This window comes from Siphateles boraxobius, unplaced genomic scaffold, assembly GCF_051911475.1.
Source record: "Siphateles boraxobius isolate OS27281-9 unplaced genomic scaffold, OSU_SipBor_1 130, whole genome shotgun sequence".
Taxonomy (NCBI): Eukaryota; Metazoa; Chordata; class Actinopteri; order Cypriniformes; family Leuciscidae; genus Siphateles; species Siphateles boraxobius.
In genome coordinates, this window is record NW_027508734.1 from 23,974,882 (window position 1) to 24,001,138 (window position 26,257).

At 38.8% G+C, this 26,257-nt stretch overlaps 1 protein-coding gene across 2 annotated transcripts in view; it reads right to left on the reverse strand.

Moving 5' to 3' along the window:
- The window catches only part of smad3a (SMAD family member 3a), a 51,673-nt gene that overhangs the window by 15,448 nt on the left and 9,968 nt on the right, over positions 1 to 26,257 (reverse strand). For both annotated transcript variants that reach the window (XM_077228754.1, XM_077228753.1), the window contains exons 2-7: positions 10,296 to 10,489; positions 8,664 to 8,798; positions 2,852 to 2,926; positions 2,444 to 2,494; positions 352 to 564; positions 96 to 233 (exon numbers count right to left, since the gene is read on the reverse strand). In XM_077228754.1, the coding sequence (XP_077084869.1) occupies positions 96 to 233; positions 352 to 564; positions 2,444 to 2,494; positions 2,852 to 2,926; positions 8,664 to 8,798; positions 10,296 to 10,489 (806 nt within the window). The remainder of the gene's footprint in view (positions 1 to 95; positions 234 to 351; positions 565 to 2,443; positions 2,495 to 2,851; positions 2,927 to 8,663; positions 8,799 to 10,295; positions 10,490 to 26,257) is intronic.

The window sequence follows — 26,257 nt, forward strand, 5'->3', positions numbered from 1 at the left end:
GTTTTATCCTTTTCAGAACAGCAATTCAGGAGTAACTTTACAGTTGAACTCTGTTGATCAGGGCTATTTGTTGAGGGTCTCTCGTTTTATCTTACCAGGTGGGATCTTGCAAACAGTGGCGGGGTGCCAGCCGTAACGCTGGTTACAGTTGGGACTCTGAACAAAGATGGCGCTGTCACTTAGACACTCTGCAAACACTTCACCACCAATGTAGTACAAACGCACACCTCGGCCTGCAAAAACAGAAGGTTTCCATATAAATAAAAAATACAATTATTTTTTTAGAAGATAATAAAATAAAATACAAATATTGTTGTCTTATGAATGAGTGATTGAAACGTGTGTGTGTACCAATGTGCCTGCGTGTGAGCTCCACAGCAGCATTGCGGTTCACATTGGACAGCAGGCCCAGGCAGAAGCGCTCAGAGTTGGACGGGTCTGTGAAGCCGTCTACCGTTAAAGAGGGCTGGGAGGCATGGAAAGTTTCACCGACTCTCTGGTTCAGCTCATAGTAGGAGATAGAGCACCAGAACGCTGGTTCACAGTATGTCACTGGCTGTAGATCTGAGAGAGAAAGAGAGAAAAAAAAACAATAAAAGGAGAGAATCTGACAGGCACAGACATACACAGAAAGAGGCACTGGAAAATAAATAGAAAGAAAAAAGGGGGGAGGGAAGACCGGAAAAAGAAAACAAACAAATGGGTGGGGATACAGAACAACCGAAGAGAAAGAGCTCGGGGGCTGGGAATTGACGACACTGTGATGTCAAGAGCAAATGTTACTTCCCAGAAATAAAGGCTGAACCGGGAAATACCATCATCACTTGGACACAAATCTATAGAAAATTACATGCTCATGGTACTGGCCGTTCTCTGTGACACACACTCATACACCACTGCTGTGGAGAGGAGACATCGCTGTGGGATCTGAGCGGTGTCTGCAAAACCACAATCTGATACAAAAGGAATTATAGGCCCTCCCTAGCTAAGATGGTAACTGACAGGATGTTAAGAGTGGGAGGTTTTCTTCCAAGTTGTTTTAGGGGACATCCAATTAATCCATTTAGCAATGCATTTCCTCTGTAAGACTGAAAACACATTTCTACAAACACTCAGTTTATGGAAATGTTCTAAATGTGTATTTTTAATTACAAACTGTTATTTAAAAAATCAGTCAGTAGTTGCACTGATTTAGATCTCACAAGCCTTTAAGCATACGACACAGTAACAGTTCTTGGTTCATTTAGAGCTGGACATGAGGAAAATAATGACTTGAATGAGTGAGTAAGAACAGCTTCGATTGACTCATTTAGCGAGCGAGTCATTAGACTGATTCAAACCGTGAGTTTGTGAGTTCAAGACTGTTTTGACCGATTCATTAGTTATTAGTTCACAAGTTGGTCTACACTGTATGTTTGTGTTTCTGCATAAAACCAGCGAGATCACTGCATATGAATGTTATGTAGTTTATTTATTGTCTTTGTATCATTTTTTTGGTGGCCAGTCTCTTACTCCTCTCATCACATTCAAATCAGATCACAAGCACAACTCAACTATAGCATCATTCCTTTTGTCGCTGCGTTCAGTCGCATCAGTGTCTGAATCATGGAGAAGAACTGTTAATGCAACTGGATGGCAGGAAGACCCTGAATCAAGACTAAGGGTGTCGCAATACGCAATATTGATGATAACTGTGATATTTAACAAGTGTGATTCATTAGCCAAAAAAGAGAAAACAAAAACAAAGTTAAAGATGAATTTAAAGATGAATGAGGTTTGGAGACGCTATGAAGGGAGGGTGGGGGTCTTATGCTTTCAAAGCTAGCTTGCTATTGCTAGCCTCTACGAAATTTTCCACTCTAACTTTAATATCGAATTCTTTTGGCCACGATAATCTATAGTGAAAATCTGATATCGAGACCACCCTAATCAAAACCATTTGGTTAAAAAATTACTGCAAAAATGGCAAAGAAAAGTGAAGTTAGTTATGTGAAAAGATATAGCATCATATATTTTCAAATAACACTTTGTTTCTGTGGCGAGCAGGACGAGGCCGAGGGCCGTGGGAGAACGGTGCAAGGCCTGTGGCGTGATTGATAATGAGCGACACCTGCGCGGCACACCGGTCTCGTATCTCTCACGGAGGAGCGGAAGCATAAAAGGAGGAGCGACGACGGTGAAGGATGAGAGAGGCCAGGCCTGGATTTATGTTGTGTTTTGTGATATGTGACAGCAGTCGTCCATGAGGGGCCGCTGTTTTTACTTTCATTTTGTATTTGTTTATTTTACGTTTACTAAAGTCTTTGAATGTTCGCCGGTTCCCCCTTCTTCTTCCCACAACATCTAACCTTGCTACAGTTTGTATATTGGTTATTGCAATGCAATTCAATCATTTTGTGTCCAAAATTGTCCAAAATCTATACACGCATACAATCAGAGTTACCTAAGTTGTTGTGGGCAGGAGACACAGGGTTCGATGACAGGTTTGGAGACCCTGAAAAGAAAAGGACAGAATAATAATTAATGGTATAAGAATGTACAGTAAACAGGACAAACACATTTTGATTAACAAACAATTACATTTCCAATAATTCAAGAGTGCAAAGTCAATTATCATGTGTTTGTCTTCAGACATTTTTCAGGTTTTCGTCCCTAAATATTGGTGTGTGTAGACCTACTTTCTTACACCACTGATTAAGTGTCAGAAAGAAACTTGGAAAAGTGATATGCAAACTGAAATGCCATCAAAAAAAAAACCCCTCGAACTACTCTATAGCTGTGCAGTTATAGAAAATTCAATGTGTCAACCAATCAAATAATGCAACAAATGCGGTGGTATAACTGGCGTCACCTGTGTCCATGCTGCGGTTCATCTGATGATCACTGGTCTCTCCATCCTCACTGATGTAGCCTGGAGGGGGCGTCTCTGTAACACACACAAACACACAAGGTTAGCCTGCATGGACACAAATAGTACACACCCGTAAAACAGTGAGCCAGCTGATGGATAAAGGATTAGGCACATCAGGCAAACATTGCAGGTGCAGCAGAGACAATGTCTCACAAGGGTTTTATTTTTCCCCTTCACATTAAGACACCCAATTTAGAAAGCTGGGGTCAGCTCAGTTTCAGCAGCAGGATGTGAAACAACATACACCACCCAATTCTGCTTGAAACCCGGGAAGAGGGAGGAACGCGCTGTCAGAGAGTCCTCGCCGCTGTGGGGAATCCGCGGTGCCATCGAGCATGGTGCGCGAGCCGCCACCGCTCGCCGTGGGCCGGAGCCTGCTGCCATCCTCCGAACGAGGAGAGGAGCAGGGAGCGGGGGACTCGCGGTCATGAACGCTCGAGGCGGTGCGCTGGAGTGAGTTGCCGGTGGGACGGTCCAACGGAGTTGGAGGGGCGGCTGCCGTCCGGGAGGGAGAGGAGGAGTCGCCGCCGCTCGCCGTGGGCCGGAGCCTGCTGCCGTCCACCAGGAAAAGGGGAGGAGCAGGGAGCGGGGGACTCCTGCCGTCTGCCCAAGGCACCCGAGGAGCCGTCGCCGTCCACCGGGCAGCGGAGGAGCATCGAGCCGTCCACCGAGGGCAACCCAGCGTCACCGCCAGGCACCGCTGAGGAGATCGCCCAGCTGGTGGGGGACCAGATGGCAGCGCGTTGTGGGAACCGGACCATGTTTTTTTTTTTTTCCTCTCTCCCCTCTCTCGATCTGTCGCTCCTCATGCTTCCGTCTCCGTTTCCCTCGGCTTGTCGGTCCATACCCCCCAGGGATCGCCGCCGCCGCCGGGGGGGAGTGGGCACAGGCTCGTGGGTACCCCCCGGCCTGTGAGGGGCGATGGGGGTATGTGGCGAACAGGACGGCCGAGGGACTTGAGAGAACGGCGAGAGGCCGGTGGTGCGATTGATAATGAGCAACACCTGTGAGCACACCGGTCTCGCATCTCTCACGGAGGAGCGGAAGCATAAAGGGGGAGCGACGACGTTGATGATCGAGAGAGGAACAGGCCTGTATCTTAGTTGAGTTTTGGTTTTTGTGTTTGTGCTTTATTTTAGCCAGCAGTCGTCCGCGAGGGGCTGCTGGCCGTTATGTTTATTTTGGGTAAGCCAGCAGTCGTCCGCGAGGGGCTGCTGGCGGTATTTTAGTTTGTTTATTTTATTTTAAATAAAGTATGTTTAAATGTTCGCCGGTTCCCGCCTCCTTCTTCCCTGAACATTGCTACAGTCACTTTTGATCAAAATAATACATTATTAGGGCTGCAACAACTAATCGATAAAATCGATTATAATCGATTATGAAAATCGTTGTCAACGAATGTCATTATCGATTAGTTGGTCTGCTTACGTCACGGGGAGCGTTTACTGGTACGCACACACACACGCAAGGTCTCTCTCCCTCAGGCGCTCTGCCGAGCGCGCGCGCTACACGGTTTGGAGCAGTCTCTTCTGTCTCGCATGCGCGCTCTTGCTTGCGCGCTCTAGATTTCGGGAGTTTGAACTAATTCGCGGGCATCAGGGAGCCGCAATCAATATGCGGGAGACTCCCGGGACTTCCAGGATGTCTGTATTTTGTCTCGAGCATCAGGTTGTGCAATCAGTTCGCTCGCAACGTAAGTGATGGATTAAAATAGCGCTACCGCAGAAATAGGTTAAATTAAAACGGTGTTTACAAAGTGAAGCATTAAATACAAAGGCAGTTAATAACAGCAGCAGTAAAATATTGTTTTTTAGTCACTGTACTCAGTGGTTTTCAGCGAATGCTTGTGCACTAATGCATAATTTCTCCTGTCCTTTACTCAAGCCTGTTAGCTTGCTGGGTAACGTTACCTCCATTCCGTTCTCTTTTTATAGCATTTGTCTACTAAGTTTTAATTGTTTTTCAAACGCGATCTACTGCGGCTCTACATTCACACAATTGTTTTCAGTCTTTCTATATTTATTTAATCAATTTATCCTTATATTATATTCTTTTATATATTATATATATAATATATATTATATTCTTTATCCTTATATTCCTTATATATAATTAATTTTAAATAAAAATTAAATGAATTATATATTTTAGATGTTTTTAGTTTGTTTTTAGTTGAGATATTCACATCTGAACAACATGTCTGTGTAAATTTGTTTTAACAAAAATTGTGTTAAAACATAATATGTTGGATATCATTTTTTTAACAATAATCATGTTTGTCAACTTGCCATCAGCAATTATCATTAAAAACAATGCAAATATTGATATTAGTAAAACTCAATGTGTGGCTTTTGCACTTTTTAAAGTACACTTTTACACATAAAAACCCTGATTTACGGTTTTATTTAGTTATAATAAAAAAAAAAAATCTAATTTAATTTATATCCGATTAATCGATTAATCGAAAAAATAATCGTCCGATTAATCGATTATCAAAATAATCGTTAGTTGCAGCCCTATACATTATTGATGATTTTTTTTTTATTAATTTCTTCTTTTATTATTTTAAATCATATTGACCCCAAACTTTTGAATGGTAGTGTATATAGTACAGGAGGTCAAAAACGCATGTGACCACATTATTTGTATAGTGTAAATGCTGATGTGTCCATGTCAACAATGGCCGCCTACTGCTCACCTGTCAATCAACAACTCTGCTAAAACAAGGGATTTAAACTATGAAGTTTCAGAGCAGCTTAAATCAATAATAACCATCCGATCATAAAATTTGAAAGAGCACATAGACAACAATGCAAAACTTCTTTACTATGACTGTGAGTGGCACATCTGAAGTTCAGTTATAAATAAATACAGGCATAAATATCTAAAATAACTAGGAATTCTGCTTGAAATATCCTGTTTGTATTTAGATTAATATTCAGATTTATTCTGGATGAACATGTTTTATTTCATGCATTTACTGTTCATTCTCTGTGCTTCATCAACATTTAACAAAATGTAGTGATTGGGCAGTACTGTTGCTTTATCTGTGTGTTTGGTCTCTTCTGCTCTTCCTTCGGATGAGACATTAAACCGGGGTCCTGACTCTCTGTGGTTATTAAAAATCCCAGGATGTCCTTCGGAAAAAAGAGTAGGGGTTTAACCCCGGCATTCTGGCCAAATTTGCCCATTGGGCTCTGTCCATCATGGCCTCCTAATCATCCCCATTTACTGATTGGCTTCATCATCATCTCCTCTCCACCAATAAGCTGGTGTGTAGTGGTCGTTCTGGCGCAATATGGATGATATCGCATCATCCAGGTAGATGCTGCACATTGGTGGTGGTTGAGGAGATTCCCCCTTCCATGTTAAGTGCTTTGAGTACACAGGAAAGCACTATATAAATGTAACGAATTATTATTATTCTGCTCATCCTACATCTAAAATAAAAGTGATCCACCCACTGCCCACTAGTTCCTGAACGATACCTTTTTCGATACCAATGTTATAAAATCATTCATTGGTAATCACATATTACCAAAAAAAAAAAACGTTTTTGGTGGGGTTTTTTTTCAGTTTGTTGACTGTTTTTACAGACTCAAAGAAAAATAGGCCACTGGGGGGCGGAATATATGCCTCACGCTCAAGCGCATGCATAAAGCTTGCCGCAAAGCACTGAAAAAATAGCACAGAGACATTTGAATTGTTTATTAATAAACTAGTGTTTTCTGAGACAGTGTTGGCTGCAAAGATGAAGCTGATGTTGCTGACTCGTCATCTCCGCAGTATAGTGAACGCACGCACACGCCTATAGAGAGAAATGCATCTTCCATTTGGATTACATAATCAGAGACAATTTATTTTCGTTTCGAATTGGTTCGTTTAAAAGTCAAACTTTCAAACTTTTTATATGCATTTTTCTCATGACTGTGAGGCAAGTAGCCTATAGGTTGAGTTTCAGTTCATTTGTGACGTGATCCAGTTCTTCCTGCAGTCGACGACGGAGTAACTTTCTGCTCTTAAGTTTATTCTATTTATTCATCAGATTTGTCGTGTTGCCGGTCTTGGCAGCAATTATCTTGTCAAAAATATTGCATAGCACGCTGTTGGCATCGAGCCTGGTGAAATGTAGCCACACTTTTGATCTTTTTCACATCTTTTACATCTACGGGGGTTGGGACACTTACACACTACTAGTGGTCGACCGATATATCGCCACGGCCGATATATCGGCCGATATTTGGCTTTTTTAAAATATCGGCATCGGCCGATTAGTTTTTCTGATTGGCCGATGTGTTGGAAGCGGGACTTTTATTTTGACGGCGCTGCAGACTATTATTTTGACGGGCGACGCTGAGAACACCACACCTGAGAAGAGAACGGCAGCGCCTGAATCTGATCACACAGCGCTCACTCACATTCTCCGTCTCTCTATCAGTCATATCTAATACTTTGTTAGACAGAACCGGTGGCTACAGAACTGGTAATCAAAGAAAGTAAATGGTATGTGAAAAAGTAATGCGTTTGCTTTTATATTATTTGTAACCGAAAAGCCAAACAATCAGGCTAAAATACTTTCTCATTTACCGTCAGCATTCAGCAAATGCGCATCTACATTATTTAAACAAATCTCTGAATATCTAATAAACATTTAATTTCACAAACCTTGCAGATTTAATCGAATCCAACTGTGATATCTTGTGAAGTGTGCATTTGTAGCCTGCAAAAACGTGTTCCTGCGAGTGACGGTCCGTGCGCAGTGAGTAAATGCAAACAAAAGATCAGCTTCACAGGAGACGCGATCGAAAAACTTTAAATCCTTCATTTTAAAATATGCTGTGCTATATCCAGTTGCCCACTGTATCATATTCATGTTGTTTTCACTGTGTGCTGTATGTAAAATTAGAGTTACCTTGTCAAAAGTCAAAGTAAAAAAAATATGATTATCAGTGCGCATGAAATTACCAGGTTACTGAGTGCCGTTACAGTGTTTACTTCCTTTTTATTCACATATTTTTTAACAATTACTTCATTTGTAAAAAATACTGTAATAGGATTGCAGATTCAAGAAGTTGCCATCTAAAGTATAGGGCCTAAGCATGTTTATTTTTAAATATTTATTACATTTATCTAATTTATAAAGTATTGATTTATATAAAGTGTATATATATATATATATATATATATATATATATAATTATATGTGTGTGTATATATATATATAATTATATGTTTGTGTATATATATATATAATTATATGTTTGTGTATATATATATATATATATATATGTTTGATATATACATATAAATATCGGCTTTATATCGGCCACCCTGCTCTCTAAGATATCAGCATCGGCCATCAAAAAACCCATATCGGTCGACCACTACACACTACAGCCTCACATGTGAACAACATCTCTGGGCGTAATCGGCGTAAACTAGTGTTTTCCTTGATGCCTCACCACAGCCAATCATGCCGCATGCTTATTGGCTCACTGACGAGATTAACCCCTTAGGTATCGAAAATTGGTACTGAACAACAAGAGATTTTTTGATCCTCGATCGTATCGAGGCAATTCGGTCAGTGCCAAAAAAGTATCAAATTCAATACAGACTAAATTTACTCTAGTAGCCTACACCTTGAAAACACTTGACATATTTTTGCTTGGGCTTTTCTGTTTTTATAACACTGAAACTAATTTCCAAAAGTCTTCTCCATTAATTCGTATACTAGAGTGTTTTTGTCCTTTACCTGGTATGTAGTTGCTCTGGGGTTCGATGCCTGCAGGAAAAATTGTGTTTTCTGGGATGGAGTGACTGTAGTCATCTAAAGGAGGAAACTCACTGGGGATTTCAGTGTGACGAGGCACCAACACTGGAGGAAGAACTTCAGAGAGAGAGAGAAAGTGAACAAGAATGAAAAAGAATAGAAAAAAACATGTTCTGATACACAACTTGCACAATATATACTTGTGCATATACGAAATATATTACTAATTACTAAGTATCATTTACTAATACTAATGTCAGGTAGAGCTGTACGATTAATCGTTAAAAGATCGCAATCTCTATTCAAACACTCATGCAATCTCATTCCTAAATGATGATTCACCTGTCAAAATCACACCGGTACATTCAAATCTGCGTTGGCGCTGCCACTGAGCCAGATAGAGCAGTATTCATGTTTAGATATGAAAAAGCTTCATAAACAGTCTTTTTAACCACACAGTGTTGTTATTTTTGTATTACAAATATTCATATTATCACAAAAGAACTGGGATAAAAAGTTATAATTTGGATATAAACACTGATGTCTACAGAAGCAATCAAAATAGTAAATCACCTTTTGAAAGTAACATCGCGCTTCAAAAAACGGTTGTATCATTACCACACCAAGTTGCGACAAATGTCTGTTAAAAAAATGTATTTGTCATTGAATCATTCATTCAAGAGATTTGTTAAAAAAAGCTGATTCATCCCGTAATGAAACCAGTGTTTCAAGTCTTTATCAGTGAATCATTGAATATTGATTCAAACAGATTAAAAAAAAATAATACGTTCAGATTCATTAAATATTTTAAATAGACTGCAGCATTTAACATTTGTCAAAACCTCTAGTAAATTACGTTATTTTGTTTAGTTGTCTGTTCAGAATCATGGAAGAATGGTGATTTGTTTGAAACAAAAAAATCATGATTCTCAATTAATCCAGAATCGTGCAGCTCTAATTTAGGGCCCTATGATTTCCACAATGCGGAAAATATAGACAGAATCGTGGAATCCACTCATAAAAATATTATTTACTGTATAACGTGGTACATTTTTTATGAATAAATAAAAAGCAGGTCAGTAGACTTAAATCAAATTGCGATACAGACTAGTGTCTGTGAATATTAAACTGCAAAAAGACTATTTAAATAAAGGACAAGAAAGCATGAACTTCAACTCCAGAGCAACTCTGAGTCATATCATCGCTTCGTCATATCATAAACACATAGAAACCCAAAGGTCTCACGGCAACCCGTTAAAATAAAAGTTTGGCTTAACTTTAAATTATGACAGAAATATATTTCTGACTGGATGGCAAGCTGATGCAAGGAAGTTTCACATTTCGCTGCATCGAATTTATGTTTTAAAAAAGGCAACACAGAGTGTGCGACATCATATCCTGTCTGTTACAGTGTCCGAAAATTTTGCACGCCAAAATCTAGTGTGACAACCCCTTAATTCATATTGAATTTTTTTCATGAAACCCAAATCAACCAATAATTAGCAGACCCCCTGCAGTTCTATGACCGACCTCTTGATGAAGACCCCATGTCTAAACAAATTATACTGGCTGATATTGTGCTTGATACTAACTTGCCTAAATAGTGTACATTACCTGGAGTTTCGACCCGCTGGTAGTGGTAGGGATTGACGCAGACCTCGTCCTTTTTCGTGTGAAAGGCAAACTCGCAGAGTTCAACGGCTCTGAGCTCATGATGAGACTGCAGGTCAGGCCAGCGCCATAGACGACAGTAGATCACATGAGGGAGTCCTTTCCTATGAGATACTTGCAAACGACCATCTAGTGATCTGAGAGAAAAAGAAAAAAAGAAAAGGCAATAATGATGCTCACTGTAGCAGAAACAATCCCAGCAGCTCATTCTCTAAAATCCAAAGCAGAAATACAGCTGAAATGTTATTATGGCTTAAATCAGAAACATTGTGTAAAATCCTAAATATAACCTCAATATAAACACTCACTGCTCTAAGGCTTGCAGGGACAACGCCAAGGTATTATGTGAGACCGCAGATGAAGTAAAAGTGGCCCAATTTCCTGTTAATGTGGTGCTTTCGGTTACACATCTCACGTGATGTAAATGAGGTGAAAAAAGAGGAAGAGGAAGTCCAAAAAAAACCTGTGTTTCAGAACCATGTGTGTGTGTTTAAGAGGTTGATTGTGCTCTAGTTTAACAACAGCTTCATCTCATAAAGCAATATGAAATCAACAGTAGACTCCTCACACACATATGTAGTGCGGCCCAAATAATGCAAATCCCAAAAGCTCTTTAAAGCATGTCTGTCAGACCCCCCTCCTCCCACTTTTACACCCACCAGCCTGGACCAGACAATGGCACGGGCCTGCCCGGCCAGCCCCAGGCTTCTGTGGCTCTCCCAGCACCTAAATATGCTTTAAATGTTTCATAGCAGAGCTTTCGCTCCACAGGCAGATTGCTTGAGAAAAAAAAATAATGAGGTAAAATCCAGACACCCCATGGAGAGAATGAAAAGAGAATCTATTATGCAATAAAATCTAAAGAATAAACAAGAATATTTAGGCATAAACAATACACTTTATGGTTGCAACACAGGCTCACATGGGCAGAGTACAGCAACAGAGTTGTAAACACAGAGTCAGTTCCTTTCAGTTCACAGTTCACACATGCATGCCCAACCAGTCAAAGACATATTAAGGCTAATGGAGACGAGAGAGGGAAGGAAGAGGAGATATTAACTCGGTCAGAACAACAACAAAAATATGTATTCCAGTACACATCATATTTTTATCTGCTTCACTTTTTAACTGCAGGCAAATACAACTCAGACTTTTCTTTGGATGGCCCCATGTGGAAAAGGAAAAAGGCATAATCATTTCAGAATAATGCGGGGAAGGCCTTGAGCAATGTTGAAAAACCACACAGTGAACTTTTCATGTCTGAGGCGAGTTATTCACTGGTTCGGTCTCAGACAAAGAGGACTTTTGCAGACACAATCGAGCACACCATCATATCAAAACACATTTTCACACTAACCCCATTCTGTACGCCTACAGTTCTTATCTTTACAGTCAAGGGCTGCGACCCAAACATTTTTATGATGCTTATCGGTGTAGCGGCCTCCTATAACGGCACACTCGCAGTCGAGATCAGATTAAATACGCCAACGTAATGCATGCACTGCTACGGTGTGCTGAAACGGGGCCGTAAAGTGTGGCACAAACCTCTCAGAGAACTCTATTATACATGACTGCTATATTGTGTGCTTGAAATATGCAACAGCAGCCAAAGTGCTGAGAGAGAGAGGAGGGCTGTGCACTAGGTCAGCAACTCTTTGAGGAATCCAGGGCACTCTATTCATCCTTTATACATACTACATAGAAATCAGAGATATGAAAAGAAAGGAGGAAAGAGGTGTGAACTTTCCTTACCAGAGCCCTTTAAAAAGGGTCATATAATACATTTCACATCATTTTCTTTTTGTTCCTATACTGCACTTACGTTTTTGCCCAAATCAGGTCACTACACAGTTTTTTCATGACTATTCCCTCTTTCAACTTTTGAATTAATCTGGCCTTTTTTAACTTGTGTCTTGAAGACTTCTATGGCTGCATTCACTCAGTCAGTGTTAGACACTAATACCAGGTCTGACTCTCCTGTTCATACAACAGCTTGTATAAAATATTTAAGCATCTATTGTATGAATCAATAACCAAGGCCAAGCCCATTTTTTATTCTTGTGATAGTTCACCACTCAGTGGTGTTTAGGAATAACATATGATATCTATCATACTTCCTCCTTATGACCGCAATGTGTGGGCCATGGTGTGGTTACCAAATAAGTGCCATTGTGACAATGGCCATGTGTTATTGCATTCAGTTTTCTGAAGTCAGGAATAACAATTTTAAAAAACATCTTACAGTTCTGAATCTTACGGTCTGTTTTCATAGAACATTGAACCCTTTTATTTCAATTCAGGAAATTTTGCATTTTTACACTACTGTTTAAATGTTTAGGGTTGGTAAGATTCTTCTGGAAAAAAAACAGTAATATTGTCAAATATTATTACAATTTAAAAAAAACTGTTTTCGATTTTAATATATTTGAAATTGTATTTACTCCTGTGATGTCAATAGATAGATAGATTGTTTTATTTGATGCCATGTCAGCATCTAAGGCTATTTTCAAGGCAAAAAATAAATTAGGAATTATTTAATTAGGATAATTTAAGAAATGGCAAAGTTTGCGATGAGACCATTCGGTGGGGTCTGGCATTCATTAACTGCATCAGTCTGAAAACATCAGTCCTTTACATTTCCATTACATTCCAGTGCTCAGCGGAGAGAGAGCCTGTGTTTGCTGCCGTGTGGGCAGACCTCATGTGAAAAGGAAGCACTGAATGACTATTGATTGATTGAGCTGCAGAGGGCAAATTAGGTCAGCAGTAAGGCACATCCAACCAACATAAACGTAGACATGCACACACACACACACACAGCTTGGAGGGCGGGTCTAGCCTGCCCCCACCCACCCACCCCACCCCCAACCCACACACACACACACACACACACACACACACACACACCCACCCGCATGCCGGCTGTCACTTGAGTAGAGAGCGGGGTGAGATTTGAACAGGGAGGGGGTGAGGAAGAGAAAGAGAGTTGAGGGGGTGAGCTGGAGGGATGGACGGGTCTGACACAGGCTGAACCACGCTGGGCAGATTTAATCTAGACTAGAGGGTAAAAACACAGACGCTGTGGGCTTTAGTGGACAATTTCTGTATCAGCCCAGGCATCCTTGACATGACCATGACACTGACACTTCCACAGAGAGCATTATCATACTCAACTCAATGCTTAGAAGGAATCAGGATCAGGTCATTTCTTTGGATGTTTATATGCAACTCGACATGACAACTCGACTCGACTTACACAAAGTTTTGCTTATCACAAATTTTGACAGAGCAACAAAAATATGCAAAGGCAAACTACAGCTGATTTGTAGTTTATTTGCACTAATACACTAGATTTAACATGATGCATTTTGTTTGACAGACAACAAGACAAACATCTTTCCTAAGTAATTTTCAACTTTTCATGAACGTTTCACTTTTTCAAGCTGTGTTTAGCCTTTAATGTGTATGTTTTTTGAGCTGAAATTACACATCTCCGTTTGAAATCAGAGAGTCTGACAAAAAACAAACTCTGTGAACTCTGATAGATGCAAATTTGATGCAGAGGGAGAGAAGGACAAAAGCAACTTCGACGTCAGACCAGACCGTCTGCGGGACCATTTCACCCTGTGGAACATACCCTGACCCAGCCCCCACAGCCCCCCTTAAAAAACACTTTTAAGACCATTGCTATTCCCCCATCCCCCCAGCCTAAACCCAGACAGCATGCAGCAGTACAACAGACCTAATACTACATGACACAGTGCAGTGATGAAGGACACATACCTGATCGTACAGTTACTACTGACGATAAAAGCTAAACCTGCTTAATCTTTTTTTATGTCTGAACATACCTTTACTCAACTTTGGATTGACTGGTCATAATATTTGTATTGGAATAATAGCTGGAAACTGATCAAATATAACATTTGACTGTAAAAAATATGGCATAAATATCTGGAAACACAACTCTAATATTTTTTTGTAATTCAAGGCATATATACCTTTATTATCCTTTATTTCATAATGTGAGTGTGGGGAAAATATTATGTTTAACTTGTATTATTTTTTGAAAGGTTTTGGTTTTCCTCCCTCTGCTAAAGTCATTAAGGCCTTCCTTAAGTAAACAGAGCCTTGCAGGGGTCTCATGTGCAGGTAGTTGGATGTGGTTACAGGGGCCCGTTCTTAGCAGGGGATCAGGATTATAGCAGAAACACTACAACCATCACACAAATGCAGCAGGGGCCAAAATTAACACTCCAGTTAGCCACTTTTTTTAGTGCGAAGTACTGCACGGTTCAAATCGCAATGTAAAAGAAAGTAAAATGGACTAATCAAATTACACAGATACAGATCGCTTACTGAAAAAATGGTCAGTGAATGCCATGTATTGTATATTTAATAAGTTTTATTTCAATAGACTGGCCTGTATATGATGCTGCAACAAGTGACAATGTAGCCTACCTACTAAAAAAAGTATTTGGAAATTTTTTTATCATTTAAAATCTTGTTTTACACCTTGTTTATAAAACTAAAAGATGTTGTGTGATGAACAGCACAATGTCAAACCTACACATCACTGAACCTCAGGTTTCACAGCATAGCATTCTGTAGAATTCGGAGTAGATTTCCATCTCCACAGAAGGTGAAAGATGAAGCCTTTTTTTCTTTAAAAAAAGAGAAGATGCAATATTCTAAAGTTGGCATGAAATGAAAACTCCTTCTATGCATTTTCTAAAAGCATGTTATTGATCTTATTGTGAACAATTGGTCCATGCATATGTAGGGCCAATTGATTTCCGCATCGGACGGAATCGCGGAATTGGCAAATTAACGCGGAATCTACTGTTAATGCGGAATTTCGCAGAATTTTACATAATTTGGAATGAAATTCTGTTTTTGTGTGGCAGAAGAACGTATGTCTGGGGAAAATCCAGACCGGGGGAAGCAAATAATCATTTCAGCTGCCTCTCCCCCTTTCAAAACAATGAAAGCATGGCAAAGCGGCTCTTTCGTTGGCGAAAAAGTTAAGTACCTCAGTACCGAGCCGAGCAGTTCCCACGTGACTTTTATGCAGTGTTTCCCACAAATAGACTAATTTGTGGCGGTGCGCCACAGAATCAACACCGGCCGCCACATTTTGCGTTTTGTAGCAATTTAAAGCTCATTGACATTAATATTTTGTTGTTACCTGAAGTACTTCGAGTGCAGTGTTTGCAGCATGCAGTATATGACCTGAAAAATAGTACGCTAAATGTGATGTTTGTTATCTCAATAAATGTAACGTCATTCCTGTTTTATTTGTGTACATTTTAATCATTAACATTAAAAGCACGCTCTTTTACAACTAAAATCACAGAAAAGGGTAAAAAAATTGGAATTCCCAAAAATTAAAACGGAAAAAAAGGAATTTGCAAAAATTAAAATGGAAAAAACGGAATTTGGAAAAAAATAAAACGGAATTTGGAAAAAAATAATACGGATTTCATAGGGCCCTTCATATGTTTCCTTTTTGTTTAAATGTTTTGTCTTCGTAACCTTGAATCAAAATGTCTTAACTCAATCTTCAGGTGAAATGACAGACTGGTGATGTATGCCAGATTTCTCCAATCATTTAGTTGGCTTAAATCCCGCCCCTTTCTTACAATCAACTGCAAGCTCGCATTCAGATCTGTCTCCCATCCAATCAAAGCAAATGAAAGGAACCAAGTCTCCGACCATCCATTTCATTCAATTGTAGCCTATGTCACAAAATGGAAGAAAATAACTGTCTCTACTTCGGTTTAGTTGTGACATTAATATTCAAGGGGACAGTGGTATTTTATTCTTCCAGGTTTGAAATCAATAGTGAGTAAATGTCAGTTGATAAAAAGTAAGCAATATAGTTTTGTACCTCTCACTTCAGCAGTGTCTGAGTACATTTTATTATTCTTTACCATTATTTTTTGACAAGTATATTTTCTGCAAATATTCTTTTGCATGGTTTTACTTATACGATCCTGTCAGAACTATGATCTGAACAAGACTGATAAGCAGGACAGGACAGTTCCTGTAACCACTCCCTTCTTCACATCCTCCCATCACACCTTTTCAAAATTGTAATGAGAGCAGACCCATGCTGAAAACACATAGCTAAAGCAGGTTAGATACATCACGAGTTGTGTCCTAGAAAACCGGAAAGATGACTTTGAAAAAAGATCCAACAAAACATTGTTCACATTGTCATGAGTGGCAGCGCATTTCAGGCAAATGGGCATAGTAATCCAAGATGCAGAATAAAACTAGCTTTGTAAAGGCCAAAGTACATTTCAGTTTTACACTTATGCTAGGTTAGGCATACAGTGCACAATGTAAATAGTATGCACATACTTTATGCACACAGCCAGAGTACCGCATACTCTGTACCCCGCAACGTGATGCGACAAAAGACAATAAAACCCATAATCATCAGTGATACTGTCTACACTGGATGCAGCGCGGTGCGATGCGACATGACAAATCCCCGACAGTAAACTGATGCCCCGTTCTATTTCTGATGTCTGACACGAAGGATAAATGGATTTGCAACAATCGCTTTGCTGTTTCCAGTGTGGACGGTGTGAGAAATAGTGCAGACAAGGACAAGATTTTATAGTATTTTGGTGCATGTGTCAACCACCTGTGTTCACACATATCAAATGTTTTAATCACTGAGGCGGTGATGCGGTGGTCACCACAATGTAATCTGAATGTAGCGGTGGCATATTCTATGCTAATTTCACCCTCACGCTCCTACACGACAATATAGCGAGACAGCTTCGAGATCTCGTCACACCCCTAATTATTATTATTATTATTAATTAGGGCTGGGAATCTTTGGGTAGGCAGCGAATCGATTCGATTCACGATTCATAGGTTTTCGATTCGATTCAAGAACGATTTTTGCAAATTCAGAAAGATTCGATTCAATGCGATTCACATTAAAATTCGATGCGATTCGATTAATTCGATTCGATTCTTCATTTTTTTATATGCATTCATAGGATCATTTAAATGCTTCCCCCAATGGGTCTTAGTCAGGGTGTGAATTACACAGCGGTCTTAGGGGGTCAGAGAGTGGGGACAAAAAAAACCAAACCCCAACGACATTTTGTCTATTGTTAATGTTAGTTCATGTTAGTTTTTAATGAATATATTATTATAAGAAATATTTCTAAAGCCTATAAATTAGCATTTGTAGAAATGTAAGCCTAGATTTAAAAAGGCTTTAAAAGTACTGTTAGTTCATCATGCTAATTATATTGTAGGATATTGTTAATGGATACACAACCTTAAAGTGTTCCTGGTACATTAAACATCCTTCCATTGTGAGACTTAAAATACCATAAACTTTCCCAACTAAACCTTAACTAACTTTTCCTCATGGAATAGTAATTATTCCTTATGGAATACTCTTTATACTGAAAATTTTCCTTATGATTCTGAAAGAAAACGCGCCGGGTGTCTATAGTAATGATTACAAATGCAACTTTAATGCGCATCTGATTGATGGGTTAACCACGTGCTCTTAATTCAGTGTAATTAATATTGTAGTTATTTCAGCAGTTTCCTTCGTACATTCAGTTTAACGACATTAAGTTAAATTTCATTCATCATTAATGATTCATTGGAAGCGTGTGCATTTTAGACACCTATTATGCGTTATTTGCTCTTTCCATGTAATGAAATTTGCACCCTTGAATAAGTGGAGTTTTACTTCAACTGCTCAGGACGGGTATCACCCGTTTCCGTAAAACTTCACTATCTTATTATATTAAAGAAAATAACGGCGACGTTTCCACGCAGCGAAAGCGTTGTTTCATAGCAGTGCCCACGCAATGACATGGCAGCTTTATCAATGGCTTAAGCGGTTTGACTCAAGACTTGCTTTCTCGATAGAGAGCTGTCATCTCCTCATATGAAGTAAAATAAACGATTCACGATTCAAAATACATGTTTCAAGATCGATGCATAATATGCATCATCAGGATTTGTAATCGATGCATCGAGAAAACGAGTGAATCGTTACACCCCTATAATAAATGCCAAGGTATCAAAAATATAAGTACATACATAGCAAAAAAAATACATACAATAAAATGATAAAGAAAGTAAAGCATCACATACATATACATAGGTTATAGCCTATACACACACACAAACAACAGAATAGAAAACTAATGCATTTATTAAAAAATTATAAAATAAAGTTTATTGTCTTAAGAGCTTTAAGATTTTTAGATGATGAAATGCTTAGATGTACCTCTCTACTAAAAACAATGAACAAGGGATTCTGATGAGTCAATTTAAATTGAATGTGAAATTTTGCAAGGAGCAATAATAGATTAATAATAAAATAATCATTAAATTGAGCTTTTTGTATATTAAAGAAGCCAAATAGTACATCCTTAAAAAACAAAGAGAAATCCGGAAGTACATTGCAGTAAATAAAATTAGAAAATTCAACCCAAAATAACTGTTTATGAGGACAATCCCAGAAGATATGAAGAGCAATGTCATCAGGGGCACCAACCACAATATTCTTTTACCATTAAGAAAGGATAGGCTATGCTTTACACATATTTGTTAGATCTTGAGAAGGAATGTACTCATGTAAACTTGTTTGTTCACAATTAAAATCCACAGAGTAGCTACCTTTTAATATAGGGCCCCCATGAAATTCTTTTTTTCCCTTTGTTTTATGATTTCATAAAATTGATATAAACAAACAATTTAATCAAATGAAAATCTGAAACATTGAAAAAAAAAAATTCAAATGAAAATACAAAAATTAATTTACAACAAAATTGCATTTTTATTTTTTTGTCAAACAAGATGCTGCACAACAGAACTGTATACATTGAAAACATGGATGAAAAAACACCTTGGTTGTACGATATTCCTCATATTACTATTACTTTGAGAAGTACATTTTAGTATACTGTAGCGATATATTTCGGTCATAATTTCTTGATGTTAAACCAAACTTTTATTTTGACGGTTTGTCGTAAAGATCTTTCAGTTTTAGTTTGAAGTGTGTATTTGATGGTAGTTTTTCTCAAATGAAACAATGAAAAACCTTGTGACGTGACTCTCAAAACAGCTCTGGAGCAGTGTGTGAGCTTGTGTATCCAACAAAACCGCACCATTCTTTCACACAGAGACACGCAGAAATCACTTATTAGCGTCACGCATTGACAGGCTGTTGTCGTGTTTATTTCTGCTGTGTGGTAGGCTGTTAGATTAATCCATAACGAGTAAGAATGTCTAGAGTTTATCATTGTTATCGACATAAATTTTAATCACAATCCCGATATGATATTGTTTAATCGCCCAGCCGTGCATGCAGCTGTATGCGTTTGTGTCAAAACCGAAGTATTCTTTTTAGGCTTTAGTAGTCGTATACAGGAGGACACTTTTACTCCTGAACATAACATAACATAACATAACATAACATAGATGAGATTTTTCAGTGTACCTGCAATATTACCGAGCCACCTCAGATAAAACAGTCTTAAAATTAAAGACTACAGCGATTAACTTGGATCAGTGTCAGTGTACATTCATGGCAAACTTTAAAGCAAGTCTCTCAAAACTCTCAGACAAACTTCAAAACATCCTGCGCAAAGTCTACACTGGCACTCTACTAAAGAACACACAAACACACAGAGAGTTCACGACTGAAGGACGGTTATTTTCTCAGGGTGGTCAGAAGTAGTCTGATGGGTCAGTGGTAGGGTTAGTGATGACAGAGTAGCACAAAGCAGTCTTGTTGTCTGCTATACAGAGTGTCTATTATTCCAGCAGATATGGAGGCGCGGCACAGAGCTTTTCTAAACCTTCAACCCCGGCAGGAGCCACAAACCCAGAAGCGGCCCACGCCCTCCCCTGGGCAGACAGAGCATTCCTGAAGCCTGACTAACCTGCCTCGAACAACACACACACAGGAGAAGACGCACACGACACTAACGCTCAAATACCTGCTCTCAATGCACAGACTTCCTTAGACACAACAGCAGTGTGTGTGTGCACACATACAATACACAATGAATACACACACTTCTAGAACACAGAGGCACACAAACACATATTGTACACAAACTCACAGACAACAAACTGTGTCGCTAATCTCCACCACAGTCAGACTTGGCACACTTGGGCTTCTCTGTCATTTGGGTGTTACAACCCTTATAGCACCCTCAGGAAATCCACAAACACCTAGAGACACTATCAGTCAAACAGGACACAAATATGAACTAAATATGAACAACTTTCATGCACACAGACAGGGATATACACAGAAAATGTAACAGCATTCAGTAGTTCTAAACCGCTCAAGTTAGAGGTGATGCATTAAACATTTGGTCTGGAAATTGAAAGGTTCTTGGGAGATTCAGGATCTGAGGTAGCGAGGGGGTCACGATAGTCGATTAGTCTTCCAACAACCAACTAGCTGATTAGCGAGGTTAAATACCAGGAATGTGACAGTAAGGAAATTTTCCCACCAGTTAGCCTAATCGACATGTGACAAGTTGACAACACAATACCATAGGAATGAACTGAAAACACTCGCTCTGTGCCAGTGGACACACACTGTTATAAATGCCTGTGCGGTCGAATTAGCGCCAATTCGGGGCCAGCAATTGCTTGTATGGTTTATTATTATTCATAGTGAAAAACACAACATCTAGATAAGCACAACTAATCCTTTGCTAAACACTAAAGGTACTAATTAAGTTTATTCATAAGTGAAAGATTTATATTTTTGCATTTTTTTAGAGCAATTTCTGTCTTCCGGTTCGCAAAGCAAAGTCGGAGCAACGTCACGGAATCTGACGTCAATGCGTAATACCGGCAAGATCCGGAGTGGTGATTGGCTGCCGGGGCTCCAGTAGGGGCTTGACGAACGAGCTGACGTGAGCCGGTTCTGAATGCTTTTGTGAGAAAGAGCTTGTTCAATCCCATCACTGACCCGTAATATGCATGAGAAGGAGATGCACTGGTCCTTGTCCAGAAAGGCAATAAAGACATCATCAAAGTAGTCCAAGTGACCTCAGAGGGTTAGTTAGAATTTTTTGAAGCATCGAAAATACATTTTGTTCCAAATATAACAAAAACGATGACTTTATTCAGCATTGTATTCTCTTCCGGTTCTGTTGTCAATCCACGTTCACGAGGCCATTGACGCTGCTGACGTAAGACGCTGCTGACATGTTATCTGGTGCATCCGTGAATTCGGGTTGAAATAAATATGTCTGGTAAAAAAAAATGCAAGTCTTCCCCTGTGTCGAAATTCTTAGACTTGTTTGCAAAGATTGTTTTGTTTCCAGCGTGCGTCTCCCTCAGACTGTAAACGAAGCTCGGGCGCACCAGACACATGTCAGCTCGTCTTACGTCAGCGGACTCATGAAAGCGGATTGACAACAGAACCGGAAGAGAATACAATGCTGAATAAAGTCGTCGTTTTTGTTATTTTTGGAACAAAATGTATTTTCGATGCTTCAAAAAATTCTAACTAACCCACTGAGGTCACATGGACTACTTTGATGATGTCTTTATTGCCTTTCTGGACAAGGACAGTATACCGCACATAGATTTTCAATGGAGGGACAAAAAGCTCTCGGACTGAATCTAAAATATCTTAAACTGTGTTCCGAAGATGAACGGAGGTCTTACGGCTTGGAATGACATGAGGGTGAGTCATTAATTACATAATTTTCATTTTTGGGTGAACTATCCCTTTAAACAGAGGGGTCATAGCACTTGTATATTGTTGTCTGACTGTTAATTTAACTGCTTAAATGTTCTCATTTGTAAGTCGATGATAAAGGCGTCTGCTAAAAATGATTAAATTAAAATGTAAATGTAAAAAAGAATTTTTGTTGGCGCAAGCTGTTAGTAAATCTGGCCCTTAAGTCTGCCCTTTACCTCAAGTAGCCTAAAAGAAGCAATGAATGAGAGTATGTGCAAACATTGGCAAACTCTTTATATTCGTGCAGTGTGAGCATGTCAAAAAATCTATTCTTATTAAAAGCTTGTATCATTTAAACATGCACATCAACCCAATCACTTTATTTAGCGTTCATGTAAACACTACCTTCGGATTCATTAGTAGGAATGAATTCATTCCGATTGAAACAAAAGGTGTGCATGTAAACATAGCCAGTCACGTGACATTATCCTTAAGAAATTATTCTAATTTGCTGATTTGATTAAACATTTCTTATTATTATCAATGTTGAAAACAGTTGTGCTGCCTCCATTTTTTTCAGGATTAATTAATTGAATATAAAAGCACATAAACAGCATTTATTTGAAATAGAAATGTATTGTATCATTAATAAGGCCTTTTACTGTTATTTTTGTTTTTTTTAATGCATTCTTTTTATATTTTTAGCGGTGGTGTTATAATTAGAGCGCTGACAGTAGGAATGGGTTACAATGGTTGAATAGTTGGTTGTTAGACAACTAGTTGACCATCAAATTAGTAGACTGGATTATATAGCCTATTCTTCTTTATATATAGTTTTTGCAGTGGTGCATTAACTCATTGCACTTTTGTTATTTACATGGTAAAAAACTTTCATACGTTTGCATTTTACGTCCATTTATATTTATGAAGACGCCTTCAAAGTCCCACTGAAGTGCCTTGAAACTCACAGCTTTATTCAATGTGTTGATGTAATTTCCACTGAAACAGGAAGACAGGGCAGGATATATTGAGCAGCTCCTCCCTTTTTTTAAATAGCCAATAGTGTTTTGTTTATCACAGCTCGGCCAGAGCTGTTGAGCTTGGTAAAGCCACATTTGACAGCTTATGACAGCCACAGTCTAATAGATTCCTCTTCTACAAGTTGTTTGTATTTGATCACATAATGTTGTCGTCTGCCTCGCTAAGTTTGGAATTACTTGAAAATGGTGAAAATGATCTTACTACATGATCTTACAAAATGGAATTACTTTTGATCAAATTCATTAATTAATCTGAGTTATAATATCGTCACCACAATGAGAAATAACATGAAATCCAAACAGCAGTAGAATGAGGAAAGGTAGCTGTTCATCACTGCATTCACGACTGCAGGTAAGCGTAACTGGACCCCGCGTTATCCGAGATGATAACTTATCTAATAGCAAAATTATTTTTAGATATACTTCCTTTAGATTTCATTGAAGGAGACAGGTTTAAGAACAGAAAACGCAAAGTGCTGTTAGAAACTTAGAACACCGTTATCTTTGTGCCTCTGAAACGTCTGTCAGCGGAGCGCGTTTAATCCCTCGAGCATAAAGTGCTGGAGGCGCCCCTGTATGTGGATATTATTGTTTTTCTCAAAATGAACGTGAAACAATATTAAACACGATAATCAAATGCTGACTCGAGTGTGTGTGTACGTTCTGTACGATATCTGGTGCAGTATGCTTTATTAGGCGTTTTTTTCCATACCCATTTCCATTCCATTCCATTTAAATGCTTTTGTTCTTTATATTTTTTTGTTTACACATAGGCCTTCTGTTTAATGTTTTCAACTAAAAGATAACTTTAACATATATTTTAAGCTTTTTGAACATTGACTAATCGAAAGCTTGTTAAGAAATGGTGCTGGCTTTAGTAGCCACTAAGTTACGCTATTTCGTGTGTCTATGAGAAACGCGTACAAACATTTTGGACCTGAATTTGTAATTATGTACTAATTTTGAAAATGTATTTTCCATGTATAATTTATGACGTAATTTTTCGATTTGATCAAGAACGTAAACCAATGCCAACGCTGTTTGTTTATAGTAGCCAGTTAGTTCGATGCTATTTTGTGTGTGTAAAATACAAACGTGTACACCTAAAGCAGGGTTCCAGACTGCGACTAAATTGGTCGCATATGCGACCATTTTTTGAGAATGTGCGAGTTAAAATGTTATGTGGTCGCATTTGTGCGAGTGGACGCTTGAGCAACAGAACGCCGTTGTATCAGCTGCTGCAGTCCGTAACTTATGTTCAAAATGAACGAGTAGGCTACATCATGAATCCATTTTCCAAACCGTGTTTTTGACTTATTCTGAATCACTACGGTACGCCTATAATAAGTGTTTATATTCGGACTATTTTATCCCGGGGTCGTCTCGGCTGCGGAGTAGCCCAGTGCCTGCGTGACTCACCATAGACATTATTGGAGAGAAGTTCCGTCTACAATGTTCTTCCGCAAGACACGTTCAGTTTATTGACGAACGTAGACGTCACGCGCATTGCACACTGATGGTGAAACGCGCCAATTACGAATTCACGAATTAAGGCGAATCAAAATGATAAAAATGGTCTCACGAAACACAGAGCCCCTTCCTCCTACGTCTTTTCAGCGGTTATATTTTCCTCTGTCGAGCGATTACTCTCATGATCGCTCGACATAGGAAAAGGAAATTATTATAAAATGCAGAAGGTAAGGAGTGTGAGATTTCTGCTTTTTGTTACAACTATAAACTTTGATAACGAAAAATCTGTATCAGTTTATTATAATACTCTAATCTTTTAAAATGTAATGCATACATTTGAATGTTTAATGATTTTTAAAAGATAGAAAGATGATAATAGACAGATAGATAGATAGATAGATAGATAGATAGATAGATAGATAGATAGATAGATAGATAGATAGATAGATAGAATATGATTCAAATGTAAATAGATAGATTGTATATAATTCAAATGTAAAATGCTTAAAATTACAGATTAAAATTACTGTCCAAAATCCATGAAAATCCTGAAATTTGGCAATGATAATTAATATATTACAGGTATTTCTGCTGCAACCCAGAAAGCCTTTGCTAGCCTCGGTCCATTAAAACCACTGTTCATCAGCATGCATTGATTAATCCCATGGCATGTAGCAAAAAAAAAAAAAAAAAAAGGTGCGGCCAAATCATATGCTGGTGCGACCAACTGAAAAAATTGGTAGCACCAGTGCAACCAGTGGAAAAGTTAGTCTGGAGCCCTGTAAAGTAAACGATACACTGAGTAAACTAAGCTTTGTGAATAGATAAACGGTTGTTCATTATATCGATAAAACAATAACTTTAAAAAACGGTATTACTCTGTAATTTATTCAGTTATATTAAATGTTTAATCAGGAGAAAACCGTATCTCAAAAGCTATAAGCAGCAGTATTTTCAAGTAACAGCGTATAGAAATTCTTATATAATAATACAGAATAGAATAATAATAATAAAATGTACATTCAGAAACGTTTTGTCACAGCCATGGGGAGGTTTTGCTTGACTCTCTTCATTGCCTCTTTCTGGGTCTGATTCTGGCTCAAACTGATACGGCAGTAGGCTATTGACACTATTTACATTTGACCGGAGCACATGCAGCTTTCGCCTGTAAAGGTAATGGGTGTGAAGTTTCCGGACTACGTGCACTACGCAGTTTAGCCAATTACAACACACCGGCCCAACTAACCAATCTGAACCCATTGCCTGTTTCTGAGGGAGTGGTTTCATAGAATCAGGAAGTCAACCGGTCGTTCAAATGACAGAGGAGAAAGCGGCTTACAATAAAGGTGAAATTTATGCAAAATAAGGCTTTAAGACCCCTTTAAGACAGTGAAGGTAAAAATAGCCCAAATTTTAAAAAGTGTGTCCGGTCTTCTGTTACATTCAGTTGCACTCTGCACCCTATGAAACATTTGACCAGGATCAGGTGAACTCAAAAGCAGCCTAATGGGCCTCAGGTTTTCCTTGAGGCACATTAGACTACTATCTGTTCAGTCAACCCAAAACTAAACAACACAAAAAAATTTAGTTTTACATCCCCCAATGAATCATCACTATTACACCTAACCGCAGGACCGGACAGTCACAGTAATAAGTACACAGTAAGGTGCTTTAGACAAAACTGTTAA